This window comes from Hemiscyllium ocellatum, chromosome 18 (genome assembly GCF_020745735.1).
Source record: "Hemiscyllium ocellatum isolate sHemOce1 chromosome 18, sHemOce1.pat.X.cur, whole genome shotgun sequence".
Lineage (NCBI taxonomy): Eukaryota > Metazoa > Chordata > Chondrichthyes > Orectolobiformes > Hemiscylliidae > Hemiscyllium > Hemiscyllium ocellatum.
This window is the reverse complement of record NC_083418.1, coordinates 77,652,275-77,677,835: the sequence shown is the minus strand read 5'-3', so window position 1 is coordinate 77,677,835 and position 25,561 is coordinate 77,652,275. Positions and strand designations below refer to the sequence as shown.

At 44.6% G+C, this 25,561-nt stretch overlaps 1 protein-coding gene and 1 long non-coding RNA gene across 8 annotated transcripts in view; one reads left to right on the top strand and one right to left on the bottom strand.

Annotated features, from left to right (window-relative positions):
* nav2a (neuron navigator 2a) overlaps window positions 1-25,561 on the top strand; it is a 590,475-nt gene that overhangs the window by 150,994 nt on the left and 413,920 nt on the right. For all 7 annotated transcript variants that reach the window (XM_060839109.1, XM_060839107.1, XM_060839106.1 and 4 more), the window contains exons 2-3: window positions 1,914-2,031; window positions 9,222-9,274. In XM_060839109.1, coding sequence (XP_060695092.1) covers window positions 1,914-2,031; window positions 9,222-9,274 — 171 coding nt within the window. The remainder of the gene's footprint in view (window positions 1-1,913; window positions 2,032-9,221; window positions 9,275-25,561) is intronic.
* LOC132824510 (uncharacterized) lies at window positions 7,286-25,544 on the bottom strand. Its single transcript, XR_009645669.1, has 3 exons — window positions 25,446-25,544; window positions 9,520-9,671; window positions 7,286-9,322 (listed from the first exon to the last, which is right to left on the bottom strand). It is a non-coding gene; the product is annotated as an uncharacterized LOC132824510 (long non-coding RNA).

Sequence of the window (25,561 nt, the reverse complement as noted above, 5' to 3'; positions counted from 1 at the left end):
CGACACTAGATGGATATAGAGTTTATTGTCATGTGTACTTCTGCAAGAAAAATACAATGAAAAGCTTTATAAGTCGCCCAACCATGGCGCTTTATGTGAATGACATAAGTCATCTGTAACAATAAAAGTAAATTTAAGACAAACATTCATCACAATTCAGTTCACAGCTCTTGGGCTGAGAGGACGATGAAACACGTCACAGTGGGCCACCAGAAAAACTGGACCAGAAACCTCCTCCAAAGATAACTGCCAAGCCCAGGCCAAGACCACCACCCCTGGATGAAACCACCATGCTGGGCCACCCATAAATCTGGGCCAGAAGCCTCCTGTGTTGTAAACTTTTATCGTTCTCAGAAGAACAAAAGCTCCCCTGGGGCTTAGCCCTGGTTTAGTTCCTTGATCACTGCTGGTTTAGATCATTTCAGCCAGAGAGGTACCGAACCGAGCCTCCACGATCCTAATGTGGCCAACCAATCTGTCCAAAGACTGCTACTGGAAAGTGTTACATGTCTATGTATTGGGAAAGTGCAACGTAAGACTATATGAAATAGGAACAGGATAAGCTTTTCAGTCCCTACTCTGCCATTCAATAGCATCTTGGCTGATTCAACATTCCTCACATCCACTTTCATTGCCCTTTAGCTGTAACCTTTGACTCCCTGACTGATCGAGAATCTATCTCAGCCTTAATAATACACAATGACTCCACCCCCACAGCTCTGTGTGGCAAGGAATTCCAAAGCCTTACAATGCTCTGAGAGAGGAAATTCCTCCTCATCCCAGACTTACATTGATGCCCCTTCATTCTGAGACTATACACTCTGGTCCTCGACTCTCCCATGAGGGAAAATATTGAGTGATATTGCCCTGCACTGTGAGAAAGCCTTTCAACATACTACTCACTTAAAGGTGGTTAGTATACACACGTTGAACTATACCCCAGTAAGAATTACATCTGACGTTAATGTCTGATATTTACCACAACACAAAAATGCTTCTCCTATAATTCAAAAAGTTTTATCATTATACTTGAAGAGAACAAAGTTTCATTTGTAGTTAGATTCTCAGAACCAGAGCTTCCAAACTGACAGTCATGGAATATTTATAAACTGTTTGACTCCAAGTGCCTTATTGTATTGTGCAAATTATTAATGTTGCCAAAAAAAATTAAATATTCTTGAGTACAGTGAAAGCTTATTACTGTCAGCTTAAAAAAATCATTGTTGAGAGGAATGCATGATATGCAAATGACACATTTCTGTACATAAATTGTAGTTGGTTCAAAAGAAGAGAACGTGTGTTTGTATGTGGAGTGTGTGTGTGTGTGTGTGTGTGTGTGTGTGTGCAGAGTGTGTGTATGTGGTGTGTGTGTGTGTGTGTGTGCGCGTGTCTACATTGATCGCAGTGAGGCGGAGAGGAACACTACCCAACCAAGTGTAACAGGAAGGTAATATGCAAACTGAAGAAAGTGTGTACTCTAAATTCAAACGTAAAGATGTACATAGAGTATGCAATGGTTCAGAAAGCAACTGTTACATCTTCCAAGAATGTACTATAAATACTAGTTATTTGCTACTGTTGCTTTATTGGTATATCAATAAGTTGTCTGTCTCAGTAAGTCATTGTGCGATAAAAGGTTCTTTGGCGTCCTTTAAGCACTCTTTTCAAAATTCTGAATGTTCTTACTGTGCAGAACTCAATAATTATGCAGCACAGTCATCTGCATGTAAATAGAAAGCATGTTGGAATTCCTGCAAAAATACGAGGGATTCAGGTTTCTAATCGAACACTGTTCATTGCTTGTATGATGCTCAACTACTTGCTTTCAACATTGAGAGTGCATACCATACTGAATGACTTGATATTGGTCCTGATTGCTGGAGTGAAACATTGAACCTTGTTTTGTTCAACAGATTTATACCGACTGGGCCAATCATTACCTGGTGAAGTCTGGCCACAAGCGGCTTATCAGGGACCTGCAACAGGATGTGAGGGATGGTGTGCTCCTGGCTGAGATCATCCAGGTTGTAGGTGAGCAGTGCCTTTGATCTCTTTGGCGTGGCTCTTGTGGAAAAGAAAATAACTTTGTTGGCTGCTTGCTTTGATGGTGCCAGTTTCCCCAAACTCAGGATGACACCTGATTACAATTGTATTCAATCCAGAACAGACAGCCTACTCTGAAACAGGTACTTCAAGATTAGAGTGGTGCTGGAAAAGCACAGCAGTTCAGGCAGCATCCGAGGAGCAGGAAAATCAACGTTTCGGGCAAAAGGCCTTCATCAGGAATGAGGCAGGGAGCCGCCGGGGTGGGGAGATAAACAGTGGGGTTGGGGCTGGGGAGAAGGTAGCTAATAGTGCAATAAGTGGATGGAGGTGGGGATGAAGGTGATAGGTCGGAGAGAGGATGGAGTGGATAGGTGGGAAGGAAGATTGGCAGGTAGATCAGGTCATGAGGATGGTGCTGAGCTGGCAGTTTGGAACTGGGGTAAGGTGGGGGTGAGGGGGAATGAGGAAACTGGTAAAATCCACATTGATGCCCTGGTGTTGAAATGTTCTGAGGCAGAAGATGAGGCGTTCTTCCTCCAGGCGTCAGGTGGTGAGGGCGTGGTGGTGGAGGAGGCCGAGGACCTGCATGCCCTCGACAGAGTGGGAGGAGGAGTTGAAATGTTGGGCCACGGGGCGGTGTGGTTGATTGGTGCGGGTGTCCCAGAGATGTTCCCTAAAGCGCTCTGCTAGGAGGCGCCCAGTCTCCCCAATGTAGAGGAGACCGCATCGGGAGCAACGGATACAATAAATGACATTAGTGGATTGCAGGTGAAACTTTGATAAATGTGGAAGGCTCCTTTGGGGGGGTTGGAATGAGGTGAGGGGGGAGGTGTGGGCACAGGTTTTGCAATTCCTACGGTAGCAGGGGAAGGTGCCAGGAGGGGAGGGTGGGTTGTTGGTGGGACATGGACCTGACTAGGTAGTCATGGAGGGAACGATCCTTGCGGAAAGTGGATAGGGGTGTGGTGGGAAAAAGATCCCTGGTGGTGAGGTCCATTTATAGGTGGTGGAAATGTCAGCAGATGATGCGGTTTATGCAGAGGTTGGTGGGGTGGAAGGGGAGGACCATAGAGTCATAGAGATGTACAGCATGGAAACGGACCCTTCGGTCCAACCCATCCATGCCGACCAGATATCCCAACTCAATCTAGTCCCACCTACCAGCACCCAGCCCATAGCCCTCCAAACCCTTCCTATTCATAGACTCATCCAAATGCCTTTTAAATGTTGCAATTGTACCAGCCTCCATCACTTCCTCTGGCAGCTCATTCCATACACGTACCACCCTCTGTTCCTTTCTCTCTCTCTCTCTCTCCTGCACTGACCTCACCGTGTGCTTCCTTTGTCTGTTCGACTGAGGTGGGGGGGGTGGGGGTGGGGGGGTTCTGTCCATGTTGCGGTTAGATAGGTGGGGATTGAGGGCAGAGGTGTGGGACCTGAATGAGATGCATATTTCCAATTCCTCCGCCTCCACAGTATCTGCTCCCAGAAGGGCCAGTTCCACCACAGAACACACCAGATGGCTTCCTTCTTTAAAGACTGGAATTTCCCTTCTCACGTGGTTGAAGATGCCCTCCAATGGATCTCATCCACGTCTCGTACCTCCACCCTCAAACCCCACCCCTCCAACCATAACAAGGACAGAACTCCCTGGTCCTCACTTTCCACCCTACCAATCTTCACATAAACCGCCAACATTTCTGCCACCTCCAAAGGGACCCCACCACCAGGGATATATTTCCCGCCCCACCCCTATCCAATTTCCGCAAAGACTGTTCCCTCCGTGACTACCTAGTCAGATCCACGCCACCCAACAACCCACCCTCCCCTCCTGGCACCTTCCCCTGCCACCACAGGAATTGCAAAACCTGCGCTCACACCTTCTCCCCCTACCTCCATCCAACCCCCCAAAGGAGCCTTCCACATCCATCAAAGTTTCACCCACACATCCAACAACGTCATTTATTGTAACAGTTGCTCCCGATATGGTCTCCTTTACGTTTGTGAGACTGGACGCCTTCTCACAGTGCGCTTTAAGGAACATCTCCAGGACACCGGCACCAAACAACCCCACCGCCCCGTGCCCAACATTTCAACTCCCCCTCCCACTCTGTCGAGGACATGCAGGTCCTCGGCCTCCTCCACCACCACTCCCTCATCACCCGACGCCTGGAGGAAGAACGCCTCATCTTCTGCCTTGGAACACTTCAACAGTTTCATCATTTCCCCTTCCCCCATCTCACCCTAGTTCAAGCCTTCCAACTCAGCACTGTCCTCATGACCTGTCCTACTTGTCTATCTCCCTTCCCACCTATCCACTCCACCCTCCTTTCTGACCTATCACCTTCATCCCCACCTCCATCCACTTATTGCACTATTAGCTACCTTCTCCCCAGTCCCAACCCCCTCCCATTTATCCCTCCAACCTGGAGGCTCCCTGCCTCATTCCTGAAGGGCTTTTGCCCAAAATGCCGATTTTCCTGCTCTTCGGATGCTGCCTGTGCTTTTCCAGCACCACTCTCATCTTGACTCTGATCTCCAGCATCTGCAGTCCTCACTTTTGCCTTGTTGAAACAGGTATTTGTCAATCTTCACACTCACGATAACATCTAACGTAACAAATTACCTCCTGAGTGCGTTGCCTACCCTCGTGGTCTTTGTTGAAGCCAAAAATGGGTAGGTTAGAGGTGAATTTGGGCTCTCAGCCTGATTTTTTAGATTGTAACCCATACTCCTCCTTCACAAACCTGTTCCTTTTCTTTGTCACATTTGCTCCATGAAAGTCTAATGTTGGAAAAATAAATGATGGAGTTCCGTCAAAGTATTTTATTCAAGGTGATCTTGCTGTGATAAGCAAGATTCGGAGGGAACACTAACATAAAACAAAATAAAACATAGAAATTGCTGGAGAAACTCGGCAGATATGGCAGCATCTGTGGAATGATAACTTTAATGATAAACAAAGTTAACGTTTAGTGTCCAGTGACCCTTCTTCAGAACAGAAGAGGAGTCTGATGAAGAGTCACCGGACTTGAAATGTTAACTCTGCCTCTCTCTCCACAGATTCCTGATGAAGGGCTTATGCCCAAAACGTCGATTTTCCTGCTCCTCGGATGCTGCCCGGCCTCATGTGCTTTTCCAGCACCACACTCTCGACTCTGATCTCCAGCATCTACAATCCTCACTGTCTCCACTGATACTGCCAGGCTTGCTGTGTTTCGCCACCAATTTCTGTTTTTGTTTCAGATTATTACTTAGATTTAGATTTAGATTACTTACAATGTGGAAACAGGCCCTTCGGCCCAACAAGTCCACACCGACCCACCGAAGCACACCCACCCAGACCCATTCCCCTACATTTACCCCTGCACCTAACACTACGGGCAATTTAACATGGCCAATTCACCTAACCTGCACATTTTTGGACTGTGGGAAGAAACCGGAACACTAATTTGTTTCCCTCTGGCTAGAGCTCCAGATGCATGTGCATGCCAGGACCAGAAGTCAATGCTGCGACTGACATTGGTACACTATTCGCCAAGCAAGGAACAAACTGTGCACTTGCACGGTTTAAGGGAATTGCACTAGGCTAAGGGAGCACAGAGAATGGGCAAACTCCACACAGACAGTCGCCTGAGGTGGGAACTGAACCCGGGTCTCTGGCGCTGTGAGGCAGCAGTGCTAACCACTGTGCCGCCCAGGAGGGGACTTGACAGGTTAGTTGTTGAGAGCACTAGCCTAGTGCAATTCCCTTAAACTGTGCAATTCCCTTAAACTGTGCAAATTAGTGGGAACACTGATTCGAGGATGTTCCATTCTTGCAACTATCTGGAACTAAGGTTTAAAATTAAAGAGTTACCTTTTCACTCAGACTATTGTTGATCTTTGGAGTTCTCTTTTATAGTGAGGAATGGAAGATGGGTTGTTGAGTACTTCAGGGCCACATTAGACATACTTCTGGTCAACAGAGAATCCAGGGTTATAAAGGACTCAGAAGTTTGGACACCACAATCAGATCAGCCATGACCGTATTAACTTATGGAACAGGCTTGACATTGCTCCCACTTCTTATGACCTCACCCATTGTATTACACGTGAAATGAAGAAGGAAGGGAAAGAGAGATTGGATTAAAAGGGTGATAAAAAAAGACATTTAAAAATAAGTAATGATAATCATTTTTTGAATCTCCGACTGTAACTAGCAATGGCAGGGAAGGTGGCAAGAAGAGAAACTAATCAGGCAGGAGTCATTTGAGTGATACCTGCCCCCCACCTCCCATTTCTGTCTCCTCAGGGATCCAACCCCTGAGGCAAAGATTCATAATTGATTAACCTGAGTCACCACCAAATAAGTAGCCAATTAACTGCCACCAATGGTCTCTGGATTACTGGTCGGAAGTGGGTACTGCAGATGGTAGAGATTAGAGTCAAGATTAGACTGGTGCTGGAAAAGCACAGCAGGTCAGGCAGCATCCGAGGAGCAGGAAAATTGACATTTCAGCCATCAGGAAGGGCAGGTCGGTGAAGGGCTTTTGCCCGAAGTGTCGATTTTCCTGCTCCTCAGATGCTGCCTGACCTGCTGTGCTTTTCCAACACCACTCTAACCTTGACTCTGGATTACTAGTGACAATTCCGGGGACATGGGGTGGAGAGTGTTGCTCACAGCAGTCCCGTATATCCGCATATTCTGGCATTTCACAGACTCCCAGTTCAACTGTTTATTCCGCAGCGCTGCGGAATCCGTGGACCATGTATATGTTGGTTGTGAGGGCTTCCATCCCCTTTTTAGTCTTTTATCGGTGTTTTTTTTGTTTCACGTCAGTCCCAAGCTCCTAATCTTTGAGAAATTGGTGCAGAGGAGTATGGCAGATCGGAGGACCTTCTCCTGGGTCTGGCCAGATGGCAATACACAGGTCCAGGCGGCAGCCTGCTTATCTTTCACGGTTATGTTTGAGTATGAGTGTCTTTGGAGAGGAAACACATAATATCTCCCAATGCTCTCCGTGACTTTAGAGAGAGGTGGGCACCACAGGGGATACAATGCTTTAATTTCCCCATCCAACTCCATTTTGATTTAATCCCCTCCCTTTCTCCCTACACACCTCGCCCTCCCCCCCCACCCCCCTACCCCCCCCTCACTTTTTGATGTTAGCATTGCCCTTTACAGGCTTTGCTTGTAAACATTAAATTGGCCACACAGGTGTTTTCCTGTTGGTAGACAAAAGATATCTAGGTCGTCATTAGGTTCTTAATTCCAGATTTTTATTGAATTCAAATTCCACCATCTACCATGGATTTGAATCTGAGCCCTCAGAACATTACCTCAGTTTCTGGATTACTCGCTCAATAACATGAAGCCATCTCCTCCCCTGAAAGCCAATCTCCTACCCTTGCCCCAGACACCATTTCCTGCTCAGCCCCAGCCTATGATTTCCCCTTATAAACCTTTCTGCTGGGCCTAGCCTTCAGTGATGCTTCAGCCAGTAGCCTGGGCCTCTGACTAGTCCCTGTTACTCACTCTGGCCTCTGATTGGCAGAGCTCCAAGTGGGGCAGGACATCCCTGATTGGCTGAGAAGCCCACCAGTTTACCATTTAAGTGTCTGATCGGCAGAGCCAGGGAGAGGAATCATGGGCATTGAAGTTTTCCTCTCTCTCTATCCCCAGACCCACCCCCCTTTTAATCCTCAACAGTTTCTGCAATGTGTTTCAGATTCCCATAGAACGGTGTAGCACAGAAGGAGGCCATTCAGCCCATTGAGTCAGTATCAGTCCTTTCAAAGATCAAATTGATTAACACCACAGTCAGTCCTACCCTGGCTATTTCTTTCCTTCCTGATTGTGCTAGTATCTTTCAATCTGGGTCATCTGATTATCAGCCACTGGAAACAGTTTTTGCTTATTCTTGTTAAACCTTTCATTGTTTTATATTCCATCAAATCTCCTCGGCTCTTAAGAGCTTCTGTTGTTCCTGCTCCACCTCCTGCCAGTTGTTCAAGTGTGTCAATGACCAACTAAAAGATCCTACTGTGGCAGCCCATTCTAATAAATCTCTTCTGAACCCTCTGTGAAGCCTATGGATAGGGAGAAGATGTTGGGGCTCAGAAATGCAGTCTTTTGCATGAGATGCTAAACCTGAACTTCCATGTCCGGGGAATTAAAAGGTCCCTGGGGACGGCATTTGAGAAGAGCAGGGGAATTCTGCCTGCATTCCAACCAACAGTCGGTATTCCAAATAAAAAAAAAACTTAATAAACTATGAGACATAGGAGCTGAGGTAGGTCATTCAGCCCATTGAGTCTGCTATCCCATTCAATAAGATCATGGCTGATCTGATCATTTTCAACTCCATTTTCCTGCCATTTCCCATAACCTTTGATTTCCTTCCTGAAAAGGCAGTTGAAACAGAGTCTTTGAATAGTTTTAAGGCAGAGGTGAATACATTCTTGATGTGTAAGAAGGTAAAAGATTTACAGGAATTTGGATTTATGGTCATACTCAGATCAGCTTTGATCCTGTGAACGATGAAGTAAGATCGAGGGGCTGAATGGCCTGCTGCTGCTACACTTGTGCACGTTTGAGCAGTATTGTACACTAACAACACGACTGCTGTGTCAGATGTGGGGGAATGTCCACACAGGGTGGCATGGGATGGCACAGTAGGGTCTTTTAGTTGGTCATTGTCATGCTAGAACAACTGGCAGCAGGTGGGGCCAGGAGAAATCAGTTCAGAGGTGAGAGGTAAACAAAGTGTTTGAACTTCTGCAGCTAAATGCACTTGCCGAGGAGGCTTCATGCAGTTTCCATCTGTGCTATCCCTGTCTTTTTTTTAGTGTCTGGAGTAATCATGAAACCTAATCCTGCCCATGACAGTGTGGCGTACTTGACCCACCACCGATGAGGCTTGTGCATGCAGACTTTTGATGGAGACCAAAGGGAAACCCGTGTGGAAGGGGTTAAATAGAGCTGTTGTACAGTTGTCTGCTTTTAGGAGATGACCTTGCTCCTCAGCTGCTGTGGGTTGGGTAGATGCCACCCAGCTGAAAACCCTACAGAATCCTGATGAGTGTATCTCTGCTTTGGTGAGGTTGTTTGCTGATGACTTGCCTTACTTGCGACGAGCTGTTCTGTTCAATAAGCTGAGAAACTTAAACACACCACTTCCTTCATTTTTCAGCACATGAAAAGATTGAAGACATCAATGGCTGTCCGAAGAATCAATCTCAGATGGTGAGTAGCCTATTTGCTTCCTCACCCTCCCGCATTTCAGACGTTGCACTGTAGAAATAGAACAGTTTATTTTCAGAGCTATTTCACTGGAATGGGTTTTGAAATTACTCTGCATGTTTTAGAATTGGTTGCTTCAAGCACTTGAACACATTAATCCAAATAAAACAATTTACTCTGCTGCTTGTGTCAGGGAATGTTCAGCACAGACTAGAATGTTAATCCTCACAAAGAAAGAAAAATCTCACCTCGTGAAAAATGCTCATTTGTGAGCATTTTGAGAAGATTGTCAACATAATGTGTTGTGTTAATGTCCACAAGTTACATTTTTTCATTGTTCTCAATCATTTCTTTTTGGAATCAGCTCTTCTTCCAAGCTTTCCTGTTCACACTTGTTTGGCTGAAAATAAAAATAGCATTGGAATCCTGAAGTTATTCGCAATTGAAAGTCTGATTTGTTCCGAATCCCTACATTAAAATAGCAAGGCTGTGGAGCAAAAATGTGCAGGCAGGTTAAATTTAGGCAGTCGCTGTGTTTTGAGGAGGGCCCCGTGGATGATTGATGAGCTGATCCAAAGGATAACGAAGTGTGTCGAAAGAAGCACATTATCTGGAATCACACTTCAACAGAAAGAAAGGTTTGTATCTGGACAAGTGGATAATAATGAGCAGGATGGCACAGCCACTTGGAGGGCCTGGTGAGGTTGCTATGAGGAAGTAAGGAATAGGTTTTCTCTCATGTCTTGCCATTCTGTTACATTCCTGATTTTTCGTCAAATGGAGTCTAGACATTCCTCACTAGGGAAGTGGATATCATTGTTAATCCAGTCTTGCATGGCTGTTTGTTAAAGGCTATGAAGCTAAGGGTGGTGAGGGGGTGGGTGAGCAGCTGGTAGACAGGAAAGTGAAGTTCAGTCCATCATCAATTCTGCCATGATCAGACTGTACAATGGTGTAGTTGTGTGGGGCTGAATGGTCTTCATCTGCTCGTGGATTACAACCTTTCAATCTGATGCTCAACACAAACAAAATATGCTGAAGAAGAAGGGTCTGCTTTCTCTCTGCAGATGCTGCCAGATCTGCTGAGTTTCTCCAGCAATTTGTTCCAGAGATAACAGAGCTGTTGGGAGTAGGTCAGTCTCTAACACCAATTGGTGCACACCTCAAGGAGAGTGCGGAAGGCAATAACAATATAGTTAAGTGAAGGACTGATACTGGAAATCTGACTTAAAGACAGAAAGTGCTGGAAATGCTCAGCAGGGTTGGCAGCCTCTAGAAAGGGAGACTGCATAGCCTCTGAGTATTATCCACACTTCCCAATGTTGCTCCTCTGTCCTGAGGTCAGTAATGTACTCACTTGTGGTTACCAGCGTCTCCTCTTCTATTTGTTCAGAGGCCATTCTTCTTGCAGTTTCTTCCTTGAGTATCTGAGTCAGCTTCTCATTCAATAAACTATCTGAACAATTCGGAGGAAAGATTGGACTGGCAACTCAATGTCCGTATACTACCAGCAACATGCATAATGCTGATTGGTAGCTGATGAAGCTTTTTAATGAGTATAGTATTTCTTAGCCTCTAGGCATAGCCTCATTTCTCTGAGATATATTTGCTAATGTAGCAATGAGTCATGTGGATTAAGAATGTCCCAGGTTTGGTCATTGGTATGCAATCACATCCCAGATATTAACTTCAGGAAAGAGGCCGACTTGAGCAGAGGAGGCCGAGGTAGATCATCCACTCAGCACTCCTGGATGAAGATTGTTCTGGAAGCTTCATCCTTATCTTTTGCATTGATGTGCTGGACTCTTCCATCATTCAGGATGGGGATATTTATAGTGACTCTTCCTTCACTTGCAATGGCTTCTTTGCACACTTGTACACCATTCTCTCGATGATCTGTCTTTGGCTGTCTCATTCACCACCTTTCACGACTGGGTGTGGCAGGAATGCAGAGCTCAGATCTGATCTGTTGGTTATGGAATCACCTTGCTCCGTCTCACACTGGTTGTTTATGCTGTTTGGCACACAAGTAGTCCTGTTTGGCTGCTTCACCAGGCTGACACTTCATCTTCAGGAATGTCTGGCTGTGCTCCTGGTATGCCCTCCTGTACTCTCCACTGAACCAGGCGTTGAGCCCTGGCTTGATGGTAATGGTTGAGTGGGGAATATGCCAGGCTGTGAGGTTACAGATTGTGCTGGAGTACAATTCTGCTGCTGTTGAGGGCCCACAGCACCTCATGGATGCTCAGGCTTGATTTGCTAGATCTGTTCAAACTCCGTCCCATTTAGTTCTGTGATTATACCACACAATGCGATGGAGGGTATTCTCAATGTGAAGGCGGCATTCTGTCTCTGTGAGGACTCTGCAGTGATTGCCATTTTCGATACTGTCATGGGCAGATGCATTTGCAACCAGCAGATTAGTGATGATGGGGTCAAAAGTCTTAAAATCACTCTGTTTTCCATGGGTTTCCTTGGGTGTCATTAATTCTCAGTTCAGAGACTTCCACAATCCACAACAAATGGGATATTTACAGCTTGCCTCAAAGTGGCTTTACTTATTGAAAGCTGTCTGTATCCATGGCAGCAGCGCAGAATGTCAGTTCTGACAAAATCTCCTTTTCTGATCAACACATCTAGCACTGCATTCGAAAGTGTTTCTTACTAAGTTGGCTTCCAGTTGCCTGTACCAAAGCACACCTCCCTTTTAAGAGATAAAGGCTGATCTTACATAACGCCAGGAGCATTAGATGTTACTGCTTTCATGAGGTGAGCTGTCAATCCTTGGCTCACAAGTTATTGATGGTATGTGAACTCTATAATTAGCGGTCTTGATTCATTCCACCTTTGACTTGCATCCATGTGATGAGGCAAGTAGTTAAATGAGTGACTAAGTCAAATAAGGAAGAGCTTGAATTTAAGTTGTGTGTAATTACATATTTACTTTGACCTAAAGTGCTTTGAGTATTAAAGGAATTGACCAGGTTTGGTCCCAGTCTTTTCTGATGTATCTATTATGAGGGAGCCGGTGCTGGACCTCTGATTAGGGAGGAAGTGTTTACCACAGGTTCCAGTGCCGAATTGTTATTCTCTATGGCTTAGCGTGTTTATAACTTGGAAGAGGAGAAGATGATGATTTTCTAGCAATCAACTATTCGTCAGGTTTTGTTTTGTTGAGGAGCACATCTGAGTAACCATCAGCTGCAGCAGGTGACTGAGAGCTATTTTCCCTGATTTTGCTGAAAGAATCAGTTTTGGAGAGGGCAATGTGGAAGTGAGTATAGATTTGTATCTCCTGGTGGTGGAATGAACAAAGAACTGAAAAAAAACTCTTATTTCACCTCAACTCCAAAAAGGAAGTGGATTAATTCTCCTTGTGTCCCTCAGTTAACTTCCAGAACAAGTACCTTCACAATTCTGTTTCAAACTCACTGCTATCGGCAGGATTACAGGTCCCTCTGAACAGCCCATTCCAAACATGAACCGTTCTCAGCTTGGCAATATGTAGTCATAGAGCCATAGAGATGTACAGCATGGAAACAGACCCTTCGGTCCAACTCATCCATGCTGACCATTTATCCTAACCTAATCTAGTCCCACTTGCTAGCACCCAGTCCATATCCCTCAAAACTCTTCCTATGCTTATACCCATCCAGATGCCTTTTAAATGTTACATGTACTCCACCACTTCCTCTGTCAGCTCATTCCATATGTATACCACCTCTGTGGGAAAGAATTGCCTCTTAGGTCTCTTTTATATCTTTCTCCTCTCACCCTAAACCTATGCCCTCTAGTTCTGGACTACCCCACCCCAGGAAAAGACTTTGTCTGTTTATCCTATCCGTGCCCCTCATGATTTTATAAACCTTTATAGGGTCACCCCTCAGTCTCCAACACACCCAGGGAAAACAGCCCCAGTCTGTTCAGCCTCCCCCTATAGCTCAAATCCTCCAACCCTGGTAACATCCTTGTAAATCTTTTCTGAACCCTTTCAGGTTTCACAACATCCTTCTGATAGGAAGGAGGCCAGAATTGCACGCAATATTCCAAAAGTGATAAAGAGATCATTGAAGCATAGAAATAGGAATAGGAATAGGCGATTTAAGCCCTCAAGCCTGCTCCACCATTTAATGTGATCATGGCTGATCACCGAGCAGAACACTAATTCTCACCCCTAGCCCCATATCCCTTGATCCTTTTAGCCACAAGAGCTATATCTACCCCTTCTTGAAAATGCATAATGGTATGATGGCTGGTGAATGGGTTACAATAATTCTTCCATCCCTTCAATAGCAACTTGCATTTGTATCATCCTCTATTGTAGTAAATGGTCATTTCTCATCTTTCTAAATCCCCTTTGACATAGTGGACCAAGACCTCCCTATCATCATCCAGTTTGGTGAGACTGTGCACACCTGGATCTGACCTTACCTTCCTGGTCATTGCTAGAAAGCCACTTAGAATGGCTTCTTTGCCCACTCCTGCATCATTCTTCCAATGATCTGTCTTTGGCTGCCTCCTGCTTCTCGTTTAGATGCTGATCCTGAGTGTTATTATCACAGCACAACTTGCCAAGTACAGATTGTACAGAACGTTTCTCCAGCTAAAGATTGCTGTCTTCTTACCAGCCCAAGTGCTCTTACCTCGATACTGACTCCATCCTTCTCCTTAGGAACTGTCTCAGGCTGAACTAGGCAGCTTGCAACCTCCATGCCGAATTTGATCCTGCAGTGAGTTTCTGATCAGAACACCACATGATCACCAGGACCACCCATTTCCAAATCTATCACACTACCTGCATCTACACCTGTCTCAATTTATTTATCACTGAAACACACACCTATGCCTTTCCCATTCGAGACTTCACTATCCCATGGTTGACTGGCCTATTGCCTGTTAACTCAAGGTCATCAAAACTCTGGTACCTGCATTCCAACTAGAAACAAATCCCATCTCCTATGATCCTTGTGGTCGCTAATGCCCTGGTTAACAGTGTTAACACTCATCATTGTTTTTAATCACTTCAGCCCCTCACTTCTCTTTATTTCTGGAATCTTCTCAAACTGAAAATCTCTTTGAAGTGTCAAGGTGAATGTGAGGACCACAGATGCTGGAGTTTTACCTGCACTTCCACACATGTCATTTACTGTATCCGTTGCTCCCGATGCAGTCTGCTCTACATTGGCGAGACAGGACGCCTATTTGCAGAGCGCTTCAGAGAACATCTCCGTGATACCTGCACCAACCAACCCCACTGCCTTGTGGCCGAATACTTCAACTCCCCCTCCCACTCTGCCAAGGACATGCAGGTCCTGGGCCTCCTCCATCGCCACTTCCTTACTATCGATGCCTGGAGAAAGAACGCCTCATCTTCTGCCTTGGGTCCTCCAACTCCAGGGCATCAAAATGGATTTCACCAGTTTCCTCATTCCCCACTCCTCACCTTACCCCAGATCGGACCTTCTAACTCGGCTCCACCCTCATGATCTGTCCTACCTGTCCATCTTCCTTCCCACCTATCCACTCCACCCTCCCCTCCGACCTCTCACCTTTACCCTCACCTCCATCCATCTATCTCACTCTCTGTACCTTCCCCCAGCCCCAACCACCCCCCCGCCCCATTTATCTCTCCACCCTCTCGGCTCACAACCTCATTCCTGATGAAGGACTTTTGCCCGAAACGTTGATTCTCCTGCTCCTGGGATGCTGCCTGACTTGTTGTGCTTTTCCACCACTACACTCTTTGAAGTATCTGTTCATCTCCAATGCTGGCCTCTTGAGTATCCTTAGCCTTGATTACACTACTATTATTGTCAGTGCCTTCACCTGTCTAGATCCAAACCTCTGGAATTGTCTCCTTAAACCTTTCCCCCTCTCTATCTCTCTTTCCTTTTGAAGCAATACCTTACAGCCTACTTCTTTGACCGATGATTTGTTCATTTATCGTAATGTCTGTTGATGCAGTTCAGTGTCAAATATTGTTTGCCAGCACTCCTGTGAGGCAACTTTGATTTGGAATGTTAATGGGGCTATTGCAATAAATCCTTCTTCTTGTCAGCATTATTTTTGCTGAAAGCCAGTTTTCAGTAAAAATGTCAACATGCTAACATTATTGCTATAGATTGTCCTTAGGGGTTGTTCAATTCTGGCTACGGATTGGAAAGATGGGTGTTGCAAGTGTTTCAGTAGGCCACTGAGGACAGTTCTGGGGTTCTTGAAGAACAACAGAAAGTTTACAGTTATTTGAAGATGGAGAGAAAGAGAGTAGAGTCTATGTTATCATCGGAGAGAGAGTAGAGTCTATGTTAGAAGTGCTGCAGTCAGTTGTACTGCTGCGACAGTAGCTGAGCTGCACAGATTCTAAAGAGTGAAGCGTAACTGGGTGGTTCTCTAGTGGAGTGAAGATTTTGACGAGATCCTGAGGAGCTACGAAAGTGGGACGGTCAGTACCTGAATTTTGATGAGGTAGTGAGAAGCTCAGAAGGAGCCTGTGAGCTTGAATATTGCAAACAGTCGTTTTTTTTTTAAAAGATCTTATGTATTGATGAAAGAATGATGCTTTGTCCAAGCTTTTCATCTTGCACTCATCAGTACAATTGGCAGGAATATCAGTGTAAAAGAAAAACAGAATTTCTACTGTATGACTAGAGCTTGCTTCTTGGTTTGAGTAACTGGTGAAGCCAGCTGTGTTACGCTGCTATAGCCACTTGCTGCCATCAAGTCTAAACGACATTCTGTATATCACACTGACAAATAATATGGTGCATAGCATTAAGAGCTGGTGTGATCCTGGGTATTTGGGTACTGTGCCCTAAAGACTGGTGAACCATGTGAAATATATATCCCTTTGGCTTTTCAGTTATCACATAGCCTATGCTTTCAAAATTCAAAACACAGTATTGATCATTATGACATGATTCCACATTCGACAGCAATTAGTGAATAATCCCAAGTATGCTGAGAATTACACTGACAGCCAACATAGGATTGGGCTCAGTGTGGTTCACTTACATACACTGGAAGCTGCAGGTAAACATGTATTTTGTTTTATACATGAAAGAAAGTCGGAGATAGTGAGAACTGCAGATGCTGGAGAGTCAGAGTGGATCAAGAGTGGAGCTGGAAAAAACGCAGCAGGTCAGGCAGCATCAGAGGAAGAGGAGAGGAAAGTTCGGAACCTTTCAACCAGAACCATCGACTCCCGTCCTCCTCTGATGCTGCTTAACCTGCTGTGTTTTCTCCAGCTACACTCTTTACCCTATCTGAAAGAAAGTATCTGCCTGATATCAACAAAATAGGTGACAACCATAAGCTAGTTCAAAGCCAAAATACCTGGTTTAAGCTTTAAATAAAGCTTATCGAGTGGCGGTTGCAAGTGTGAAATACAAAGCTAATTGAAGGTGTGCAGAATAACAGCATTCCGACTGCAAGTTCAAACAGCAGGTCTGCCAAGCCTTTGTCCTCAGTGCACTCCTCTACAATTTTAAGACCTGCGCACACATACTGGGCAGGAGAAACACCCTCCTTCTTACAGTTATATCCTCAGCATCCCTTGAAAGGACAAGGACATTGACTCAGAGGCCCTGGGCTGTGCTAATTGCATCAACAAATACTCATTGCTGAGCTTGTGACATCTGCACTGGCTCAGCCATACTCATGCATAATGACCAGTTACCCAAAGACCTTCTGTACACTGGATTGGTCATTGCACTATGACCTCCAAGATGTCTATATCACTGCTACAAGGTGACCTGCGAGCAAGATATGAAGATGGCTGACATTTATGGGCGGCACGGTGACTCATTGGTTAGCACTGCTGCCTCACAGCGCCAGGGACCTGCGTTCAATTTCTGCCTCGGGCAACTGTCTGCACATTCTCCCCGTGTCTGCGTGGGTTTCCTCCGGGTGCTCCGGTTTCCTCCCACAGTCCAAAGGTATGCAGGTTAGGTGAATTGGCCATGCTAAATTGCCCGTAGTGTTAGGTGCGAGAGTGAATGTAGGGGAATGGGTCTGGGTGGATTGCTGTTTGGAGGGTTGGTGTGGACTTGTTGGGCTGAAGGGCCTGTTTCTGCACTGTAGGGAATCTAATCTAAAACTGGGAGATATTCAATGTTTGTATGACCACTGGAATGTTTGGAATGACATTAGACGCGGTGAGCAGAAATAACTGACCAAGACAAGGAACGAGAGAAACCAGAGGCTCACAAATCATCCACATTGACTGCCAGGCCACATTAAGGTTCCTGAGCCACATCATGAAATGTTTGTCCCTGTTAAACCCACTGATGGGATATGAGCATCAGTGAATGGGGCAACATTTATTTCCCATCTCTAATTACCCTCAACTACTTTCCAGGCCTTTTCACGGTTAAGAGTCAGCTACGTCATTGTGGGCCGAGATTCACATGGACAGACTCAGGAAGGAGTGTAGATTTCATTATTTCCTTCTGTAAAGGGGCTTCAGAGATGGTGGGATTTGACCTTATGTCCCCAGAGCATTAGTGTGGGACTCAGGATCGCTAGGCCGGTGGCATTACCCCAGCACTGAGTCTAGATTAGAGTGGTGCTGGAAAAGCACAGCAGCGCAGGCAGCATCCGAGGTGTAGGAAAATCGACATTTCGGGCAAAAGCCCTTCATTACCACAGTACCACCAGCCCCTCATGACTTGGTCACCCCAGCACAGACCTCACGAGAAAGTGGACTTTTGCCTTGACCAGAAAACAATTACACAGGAAATTGTTTGTTTTCTGAAGTAAGTCTGTGTATTAAGAGTAGAAAAATAAACTGCAATCATTATTCAGGAATAATTTTCAGTGTAACTGAATCTAATTCAAATTTTGTAGAACTCTCAGTCTATTAAGATTTCACTTCTGCCTGCCTGAAACATTTATCATGCCAATTTTAGAAGAATTAAATGATGCTTTGCTGTTACTTGAAACCTAGAGTACTTCAAATGAGTGGAGATCATTAGCAAAATGCATTTAGCCAATGAAAAATCATTCTCCATTAGAATATGTTAAATTGGTCTTGATTGTTCTCACAGAATCAATAAAAAATATTGTGAATATCTAAAAGGACATGTTACAGTGGCAGGTGCATGATGAAAATAAGAACAGATTGGTCTCTTAGAAATTGGAATGATGACAGAACTGTGGACAAGATTGAAGAAGATGCGCAATATAGAATGCGTACTGTAAAGAATGTGTATTGTATTGAATATGCACTGTACAGAATGTCTACTGCATAAAATGTGTACTGTACAGAATGTCAACTGCTTAGAATATGTAACATATAGAATGCGCATTCTATAGAATGTGTTGCAGTCCAACTGATTGGCATCATAAAGAAGATGCACCTGGTATAAAAATAATACACACTCCACTTGAAGCTGAAAGTATTTATGCAACTTGCTGTTCTTTCCTCTACCCCTATTTTCAGGCAAGTGTTAGTATGTCTGCTATAAAACAGTTACTTCCCTGAAGATTAGCGGTTGATATTTCAAATGCAAAATATAATGCCTCCTTGTCTTTTTGCAAGATAAATATGGAAACGCAACACCCTCTGGACTCACTTAGGTTCACTTTTCAGTACCACCTTACAGTTCCCAGTCATTTTAGCATCCAATTTTATATCTTTAATAATTCACTGGCTTTTGCTTGGTTTGGAAATCTATTTCAGCTCAGTTTGCCTTATTTTAATTTCAACATGTGTCCATTTATTTTATGTTTTTATCCCAGGTTGAAACGATCTGCTGGATTCTTATTTATTTCTTATGTTGCATTAGAACATAGAACATTCCAGCGCAGTACAGGCCCTTCGGCCCTCGATGTTGCACCGACCTGTGAAACCAATCTGAAGCTCATCTAAACTACAGTACTCCATTCTCATTCAATATGCCTATCCAATGACCATTTGAGTGTCCTTAAAGTTAGTGAATCTACTCCTGTTGCAGGCAGTGCGCTCTATACCTCAGCTACTCTCTGACCTCTGTCCTATATCTGTCACCCCTCAATTTAAAGCTACGTCCTATCGTGTCAGCCATCTCCATCTGAGGAAAAAGGCTCTCCCTGTCCACCCTATCTAACCTCTGATTATCTTACATGTCACAATTAAATCACCTCTCAACCTTCTTCTCTCTAACGAAAACAGCCTCAAGTCCCTCTGCCTTTCCTCATAAGACCTTCCCTCTATACCAGGTAACATCCTAGTAAATCTCCTCTGAATCCTTTCCAAAACTTCCACATCCTTCCTATAATGCGGTGACCAGAACTGTATGCAATACTCCAAATGCGGCCATACCAGCGTCTGGATTGCTACAGCATGAACTGAATGTTCTGAAACTCAATCCCTCTATCAATCAAAGCTAACGCACTGTATTGTTTCTTAACAACCCTATCAACCTGGGTGGCAACTTTCAAGGATCTGTGTACCTGGACAGCAAGGTCTCTCTGCTCATCTACACGACCAAGAATCTTACCATTAGCCCAGTGTTCCTTATTCCTGTTACTCCTTCCAAAGTGAATCACCTCACAATTTCCATATTAAACCCCATTTGCCACCTTTCAGCCCAGCTCTGCAGCTTATCTATGTCTCTCTGTAATCCACAAAATCCTTTGTCATATCCACAACTCTACCGACCTTAGTGTCATCCGCAAACCTACTAACCCATCATTCTATGTCCTCATCCAGGCCATTTATAGAAATGACAAACAGCAGTGGACCCAAAACAGATTCTTGTGATACCCCACTAGTAACTGAACTCTAGGATGCACATTTCCCATAAACCATCATCCTCTGTCTTCTTTCAGCTAGCCAATTTCTGATCCAAACTGCTAAATCACCCCCAATCCCATGCAATAGCCTACCGTGGGGATCCTTATTAAGCACCTGACTGAAATCCATATACACCACATCAACTGCTTTACCCTCATCCACCAGTTTTGTTACCTTTTCAAAGAACTCAATAAAGTTTGTGAGGTACGACCTACCCTTCACAAACTGTGTTGACTATCCCTAATCAACTTATTCCTTTCTAGATGATTATAAATCCTATCTCTTATAACCTTTTCCAACACTTTACCCACAACTGAAGTAAGGCTCATTGGTCTATAATTACCAGGGTTGTCTCAACTCCCAAGGGAACAACATTTGCTATGCTCCAGTCTTCTGGCACCATTCCTGCGGACAATGACAACACACAGATTAAAGCCAAAGGCTCGGCAATCTCCTCTCTGGCTTTCCAGAGAATCCTAGGATAAATCCTATTCGGCCCAGGGGACCTATCTATTTTTACACTTTCCAGAAATTTTAACACCTCCTCCTTTTGGACCTCATTCCCATCTAGTCTAGTAGCCTGTATCTCAGTATTCTCCTTGACAACATTGGCTTTATCTAGTATGAATGCTGATGAGAAATATTCGTTTAGTGCTTCCCCTATCTCCTCTGACTCCAAACATAATTTCCAACTACTGTCATTGATTGGCCCTAAGCTTACTCTCATCGTTCTTTTATTCTTGACACAACTATAGAAAACCTTAAGGTTTTCCTTGATCCTATTCACCAACGACTTTCCATGTCCCCTCCTGGCTCTTCTTAGCTCTCTCGTTAGGTCTTTCCTGGCTACCTTGTAACTCTCAAACACCCTAACTGAGCAATAGCATCTCACCCGAACATAAGCCGCCTTCTTCCTCCTCTTAACAAGAGATTTAGCTATTTTAGTAAAACCACGGCCCCTGTGCTCAACCACTTCCTCCCTGCCTGACAGGTACATACTCCTCAAGAACACGCAGTAGCTGGTCCTTGAATAAACTCCAAAGTTTGTGCGAAGATTTGTAGCTCGGGTGCTTGTTGTAGTGGTTCTGTTCGCCGAGCTGGAAGTTTTTGTTGCAAACGTTTCGTCCCCTGGCTAGGAGACATCATCAGTGCTATTGGAGCCTCCTGCGAAGCGCTTCTTTGATGTTTCTTCCGGTATTTATAGTGGTCTGTCCTTGCCGCTTCCGGGTGTCAGTTTCAGCTGTCCGCTGTAGTGATTGGTATATTGGGTCCAGGTCGATGTGTTTGTTGATGGAGTTTGTGGATGAATGCCATGCCTTTAGGAATTCCCTGGCTGTTCTCTGTCTGGCTTGCCCTATGATAGTAGTGTTTTCCCAGTCGAATTCATGTTGCTTGTTGTCTGAGTGTGTGGCTACTAGGGATAGCTGGTTGTGTCGTTTCGTGGCTAGTTGGTGTTCATGTATGCGGATTGTTAGCTGTCTTCCTGTTTGTCCTATTTGGTGTTTTGTGCAGTCCTTGCATGGTATTTTATAAACTACATTAGTTTTGCTCATGTTGGGTATTGGCTCCTTTGTTCTAGAAAGTTGTTGTCTGAGTGTGGCTGTTGGTTTGTGGTCCTTGAATAAACTCCACATTTCAACTGTGCCCATCTCCTGCAGTTTCCCTCCCCATCCTGTGCATCCGAAATCTTACCTAATTGCATCGTAATTTCTTTTTCCCCAGCTATAACTTTCGCCCTGCGGTATATACCTATCTCTTTCCATCGCTCAAGCAAAAATAACTGAAATGAGGTCACTATCACCTAAGTGCTTACCTACCTCCAAATCTAACACCTGGCCGGGTTCATTACCCAGTACCAAATCCAATGTGGCCTCGTCTCTTGAGGCCTGTCTACATACTGTGCCAGGAACTCTCCTGCACACATTGGACAAAAACTGACCCAGCTAAAGTACTTGAACTGTTGTGTTCCCAGTCAACAAGTCCCCCATAACAACTAACTTGTCACTCTCGCTCCTCTCAATCATCTTTGCCAACTTTTCCTCTACATCTCTGGAACTATTTGGAGGCCAAACTCCCAACAGGGTGACCTCTCCTTTCCTGTTTCTAACCTCAGCCCATGCTACCTCAGTAGACGAGTCCTCAAATGTCCTTCCTGCCACTGTGATACTGTCCTTGAGTAACAGTGCCACACCACCCCCTCTTTTGCTGTTTTCTCTGTTCTTACTGAAACATCTAAATCCTGGAACCTGCAATAAGCATTCCTGTCCCTGCTCCATCCATGTCTCTAAAATGGCCCCAACATTGAAATCTCAGGTACCGACCCATGCTGCAAGTTCACCCACCTTATTCCGGATGCTCCTGGCATTGAAACATTTCAAACCAACTTCTTGCATACTCATCCCCTCCTGTGATCCTGAAATCTTGTTTCTGACTTCACTACTCTCAACCTCCCATATACTTGAATTACAATTTTGGTTCCCAGCCCCTTGCTGAATTAGTTTATACCTGTTATCAGATCACTCTTCAACCTTCACTTCACAAGACTGAGAAGTGCATGTTCGTCTACTTATCTTCATATCCTTTAAAATTGAAGATGGTAAATCTTCATCCAGTCAATCAAAGGTTTAATTCTCCCATTGACATTGTTGGAAAAACAAAATTGCGACTTTCCAAATGTGTGATTTTCAAACAGGAAGTTAAGTCTTATGTTGGTGGGCTTAGGTTGCTCAGTCCATCATCTAAATGTCCACCCTTTCCTGATAGCCTTTTATATATTTTCCTTCATCTATCCCACGCCCTCAAACAATTCACCTCAATGAATTCACCTCAATTCGAAGGTTCGGATGGTGAGTTCAGTAAAGGTAGGAAGAGAATTGGTGAGCACAGAGCAGTTGGGCCAAATAGCCTTTATCCGTGCTGCAAATACTGGCCAATAATACAATCACAGAACTATTACGGCACATAAAGAGGCCATTCGGCCCAGCATTCCTGTGCTGGTTCTTCAAATGAGCATCATGACCTCATGCCAATCTCCTGCAGTTTCCCCATACCATTGCACACCATTTCTATCCAGATAAGCATCCGAATCCCTCTTGAAAGCCTCAGTTGTTCCTGGCTTGACCACATTTCTAAGCATCACATTCCACACCCTGATTACTCACATCACCTTTGCTTCATTTACAAATCACTTTAAATCAAGATCCTCTCGTTATTGGCCTTTGATTGGTGGGGATAGTTTTTCCAGCTCTACTGTATCCAGCTGACTCATGATTTCAAAAATCTCTATTAAATTTTCTCTCTGCCTTCATCTCGTCAAGCAGAACAGCCCCAATTTCTTCAACCAATCCACAATCTCTGAAGTTTCTCATTCCTGGACCCATTCTTGTAAAACGCTTCTGCACTCTCCCTAATATTTTCAATGAATAGAACATAGAACATAGAAACATACAACGCAGTACAGGCCCTTCGGCCCTCGATGTTGCGCCGATCCAAGCTCACCTAACCTACACTAGCCCACTATCCTCCATATACCTAGCCAATGCCCATCTAAATGCCCATAAAGAGGGAGAGTCCACCACTGCTACTGGCAGGGCATTTCATGAACTCACGACTCGCTGAGTAAAGAATCTACCCCTAACATCTGTCCTATACCTACCTCCCCTTAATTTAAAGCTATGCCCCCTCGTAATAGCAAATAGTTCTTTCTGATAACGTGATACCTATAACTGTAAACAGTAATTCAGCTGAGTGTCGTGTACAAGTTCAACATCATCTCCTTATTCTGACGAAGGGTCAATAGACCTGAAACATTAATTCTGATATCTCTCCACAGATTCTGCCAGACCTGCTGAGCTTTTCCAGAAATTTCTATTTTGCCCCTTCCCCATTTTATATTGCCTTTCAGTGTTTGTTTGATCAAAGTATCAAACCTCACAGCATTGACCTTCATAAGCTGTCTATCTCTCCCATCCAACAACTCGTCAAAGATCTGTTGGAGTTCCACACTGTCTTCCTCACAGTTTACAATTCTTACAAGTTTTGTGTCATCTGCAAACTTTGAAATTGTTCTCCTGCTGACCTACATCCAGATCATGAGTATATTATCAGGGAAAACAAGGGTCCCAATAATTCCCTGAGGAACTCCACTACAAGCTTTCATCCATCTCGATCCCCATTATTGCACCAGCCTTGCAAAACTGGGTAGGTGACATTGTTCCTAGCTGTTCCTTCGTGCATCATGCAATAACATGCAGTGGGGCTTACTGGTACATACCCTAGGATCCTTTTCAAATCTATTTACCTTTTGGAAACTGTTTGCCTGTTCCTTCCTCTTGACTTTCTCTAACTCACTACATTTTTAGCTTTTTATTTCTTACCTTGATTGATTTCTTTCTCTGCTCTGTTTTTCTTTATTTTCATCTTACTACATCCCATTTTCCTCTGGCTTGTACTCTTTCTCCAAATTGTTCTTGCGATTTTCTGTTATTTGACCATCTATGTCTTTACTGTTTTGTCATCCCTCTTTCTGTGGTTTTCCAGTTCAGTTTTAAATCTAGCTTGCTTTCGCCTGGTTCATTATGACATTTTTCCTTTGATTTGCTGTCTGTGTGTTTGTGGTTCTCTTCCTGTTTTTCAGACTGATACAGCTCCCTCCTAGCCCACTGGGAAGATGGTGCACAGCCAATCCTTCCTCCCTGCACAGGACTTGAAACAAAGAAACATAGGAGATAGGAGGAGGAGGAGGCCATTCAACCTCTCAACCCTGCTCCACAATTCAATGTGATCATGGCTGATCATTGAACTCAATACCCTAATCCCGCCCTACCTCCATATCCTTTGATCCCTGTAGCCACATGAGCTGTATCTACTTTCTTCCTGAAAACACAATGTTTTGTCTTCAAAACTTTCTGTGGTAGTTTATTCCTCAGGCTCACCACTCCCTAGGTTTCTCCTTAAACTATGACCCTGGCTCTGCCAAACCCCACCATTGGGAAAGGAGACCGAAAGCGCACACAATACTCCAGGTGTGGTCTTACCTATGCCCTGTACTCAAATTCTCACTATGAAGGCTAACATACAGTCTGCCTCCTTTACCTGTGTGCTTACTTTCAGTGACTGGTGTACCAGGACACCCAGGTCGAGTTGCATCTCTCCCTTTTTCCAATCTATCAGCATTCATATAATACTTTGTCTCCTTGTTTTCATGTCGAAGTGGATAACCTCGCATTTATCCACATTGTACTTCGTCGACCATTCATATATCTTCTCACTCCACTTGAATAGATTGTATCTCTGCATCCTCCTCACAGCTCACCCTCCCACCTCACTTTGTACTGCCTGCAAACTTGGGGATAATACATTTAGTTCCGTCATCTAAATCATTAATATTATTGTGATTACCTGGGGCCTGAGCACTGGTTTCTGTGGCACTCCACTACTCGCTGACTGCCATTTGGAGAAAGACTTGCTTCGTCCTAAAACTCTTTATGTCTGCCAGTCAGTTCTCTATCCATGTA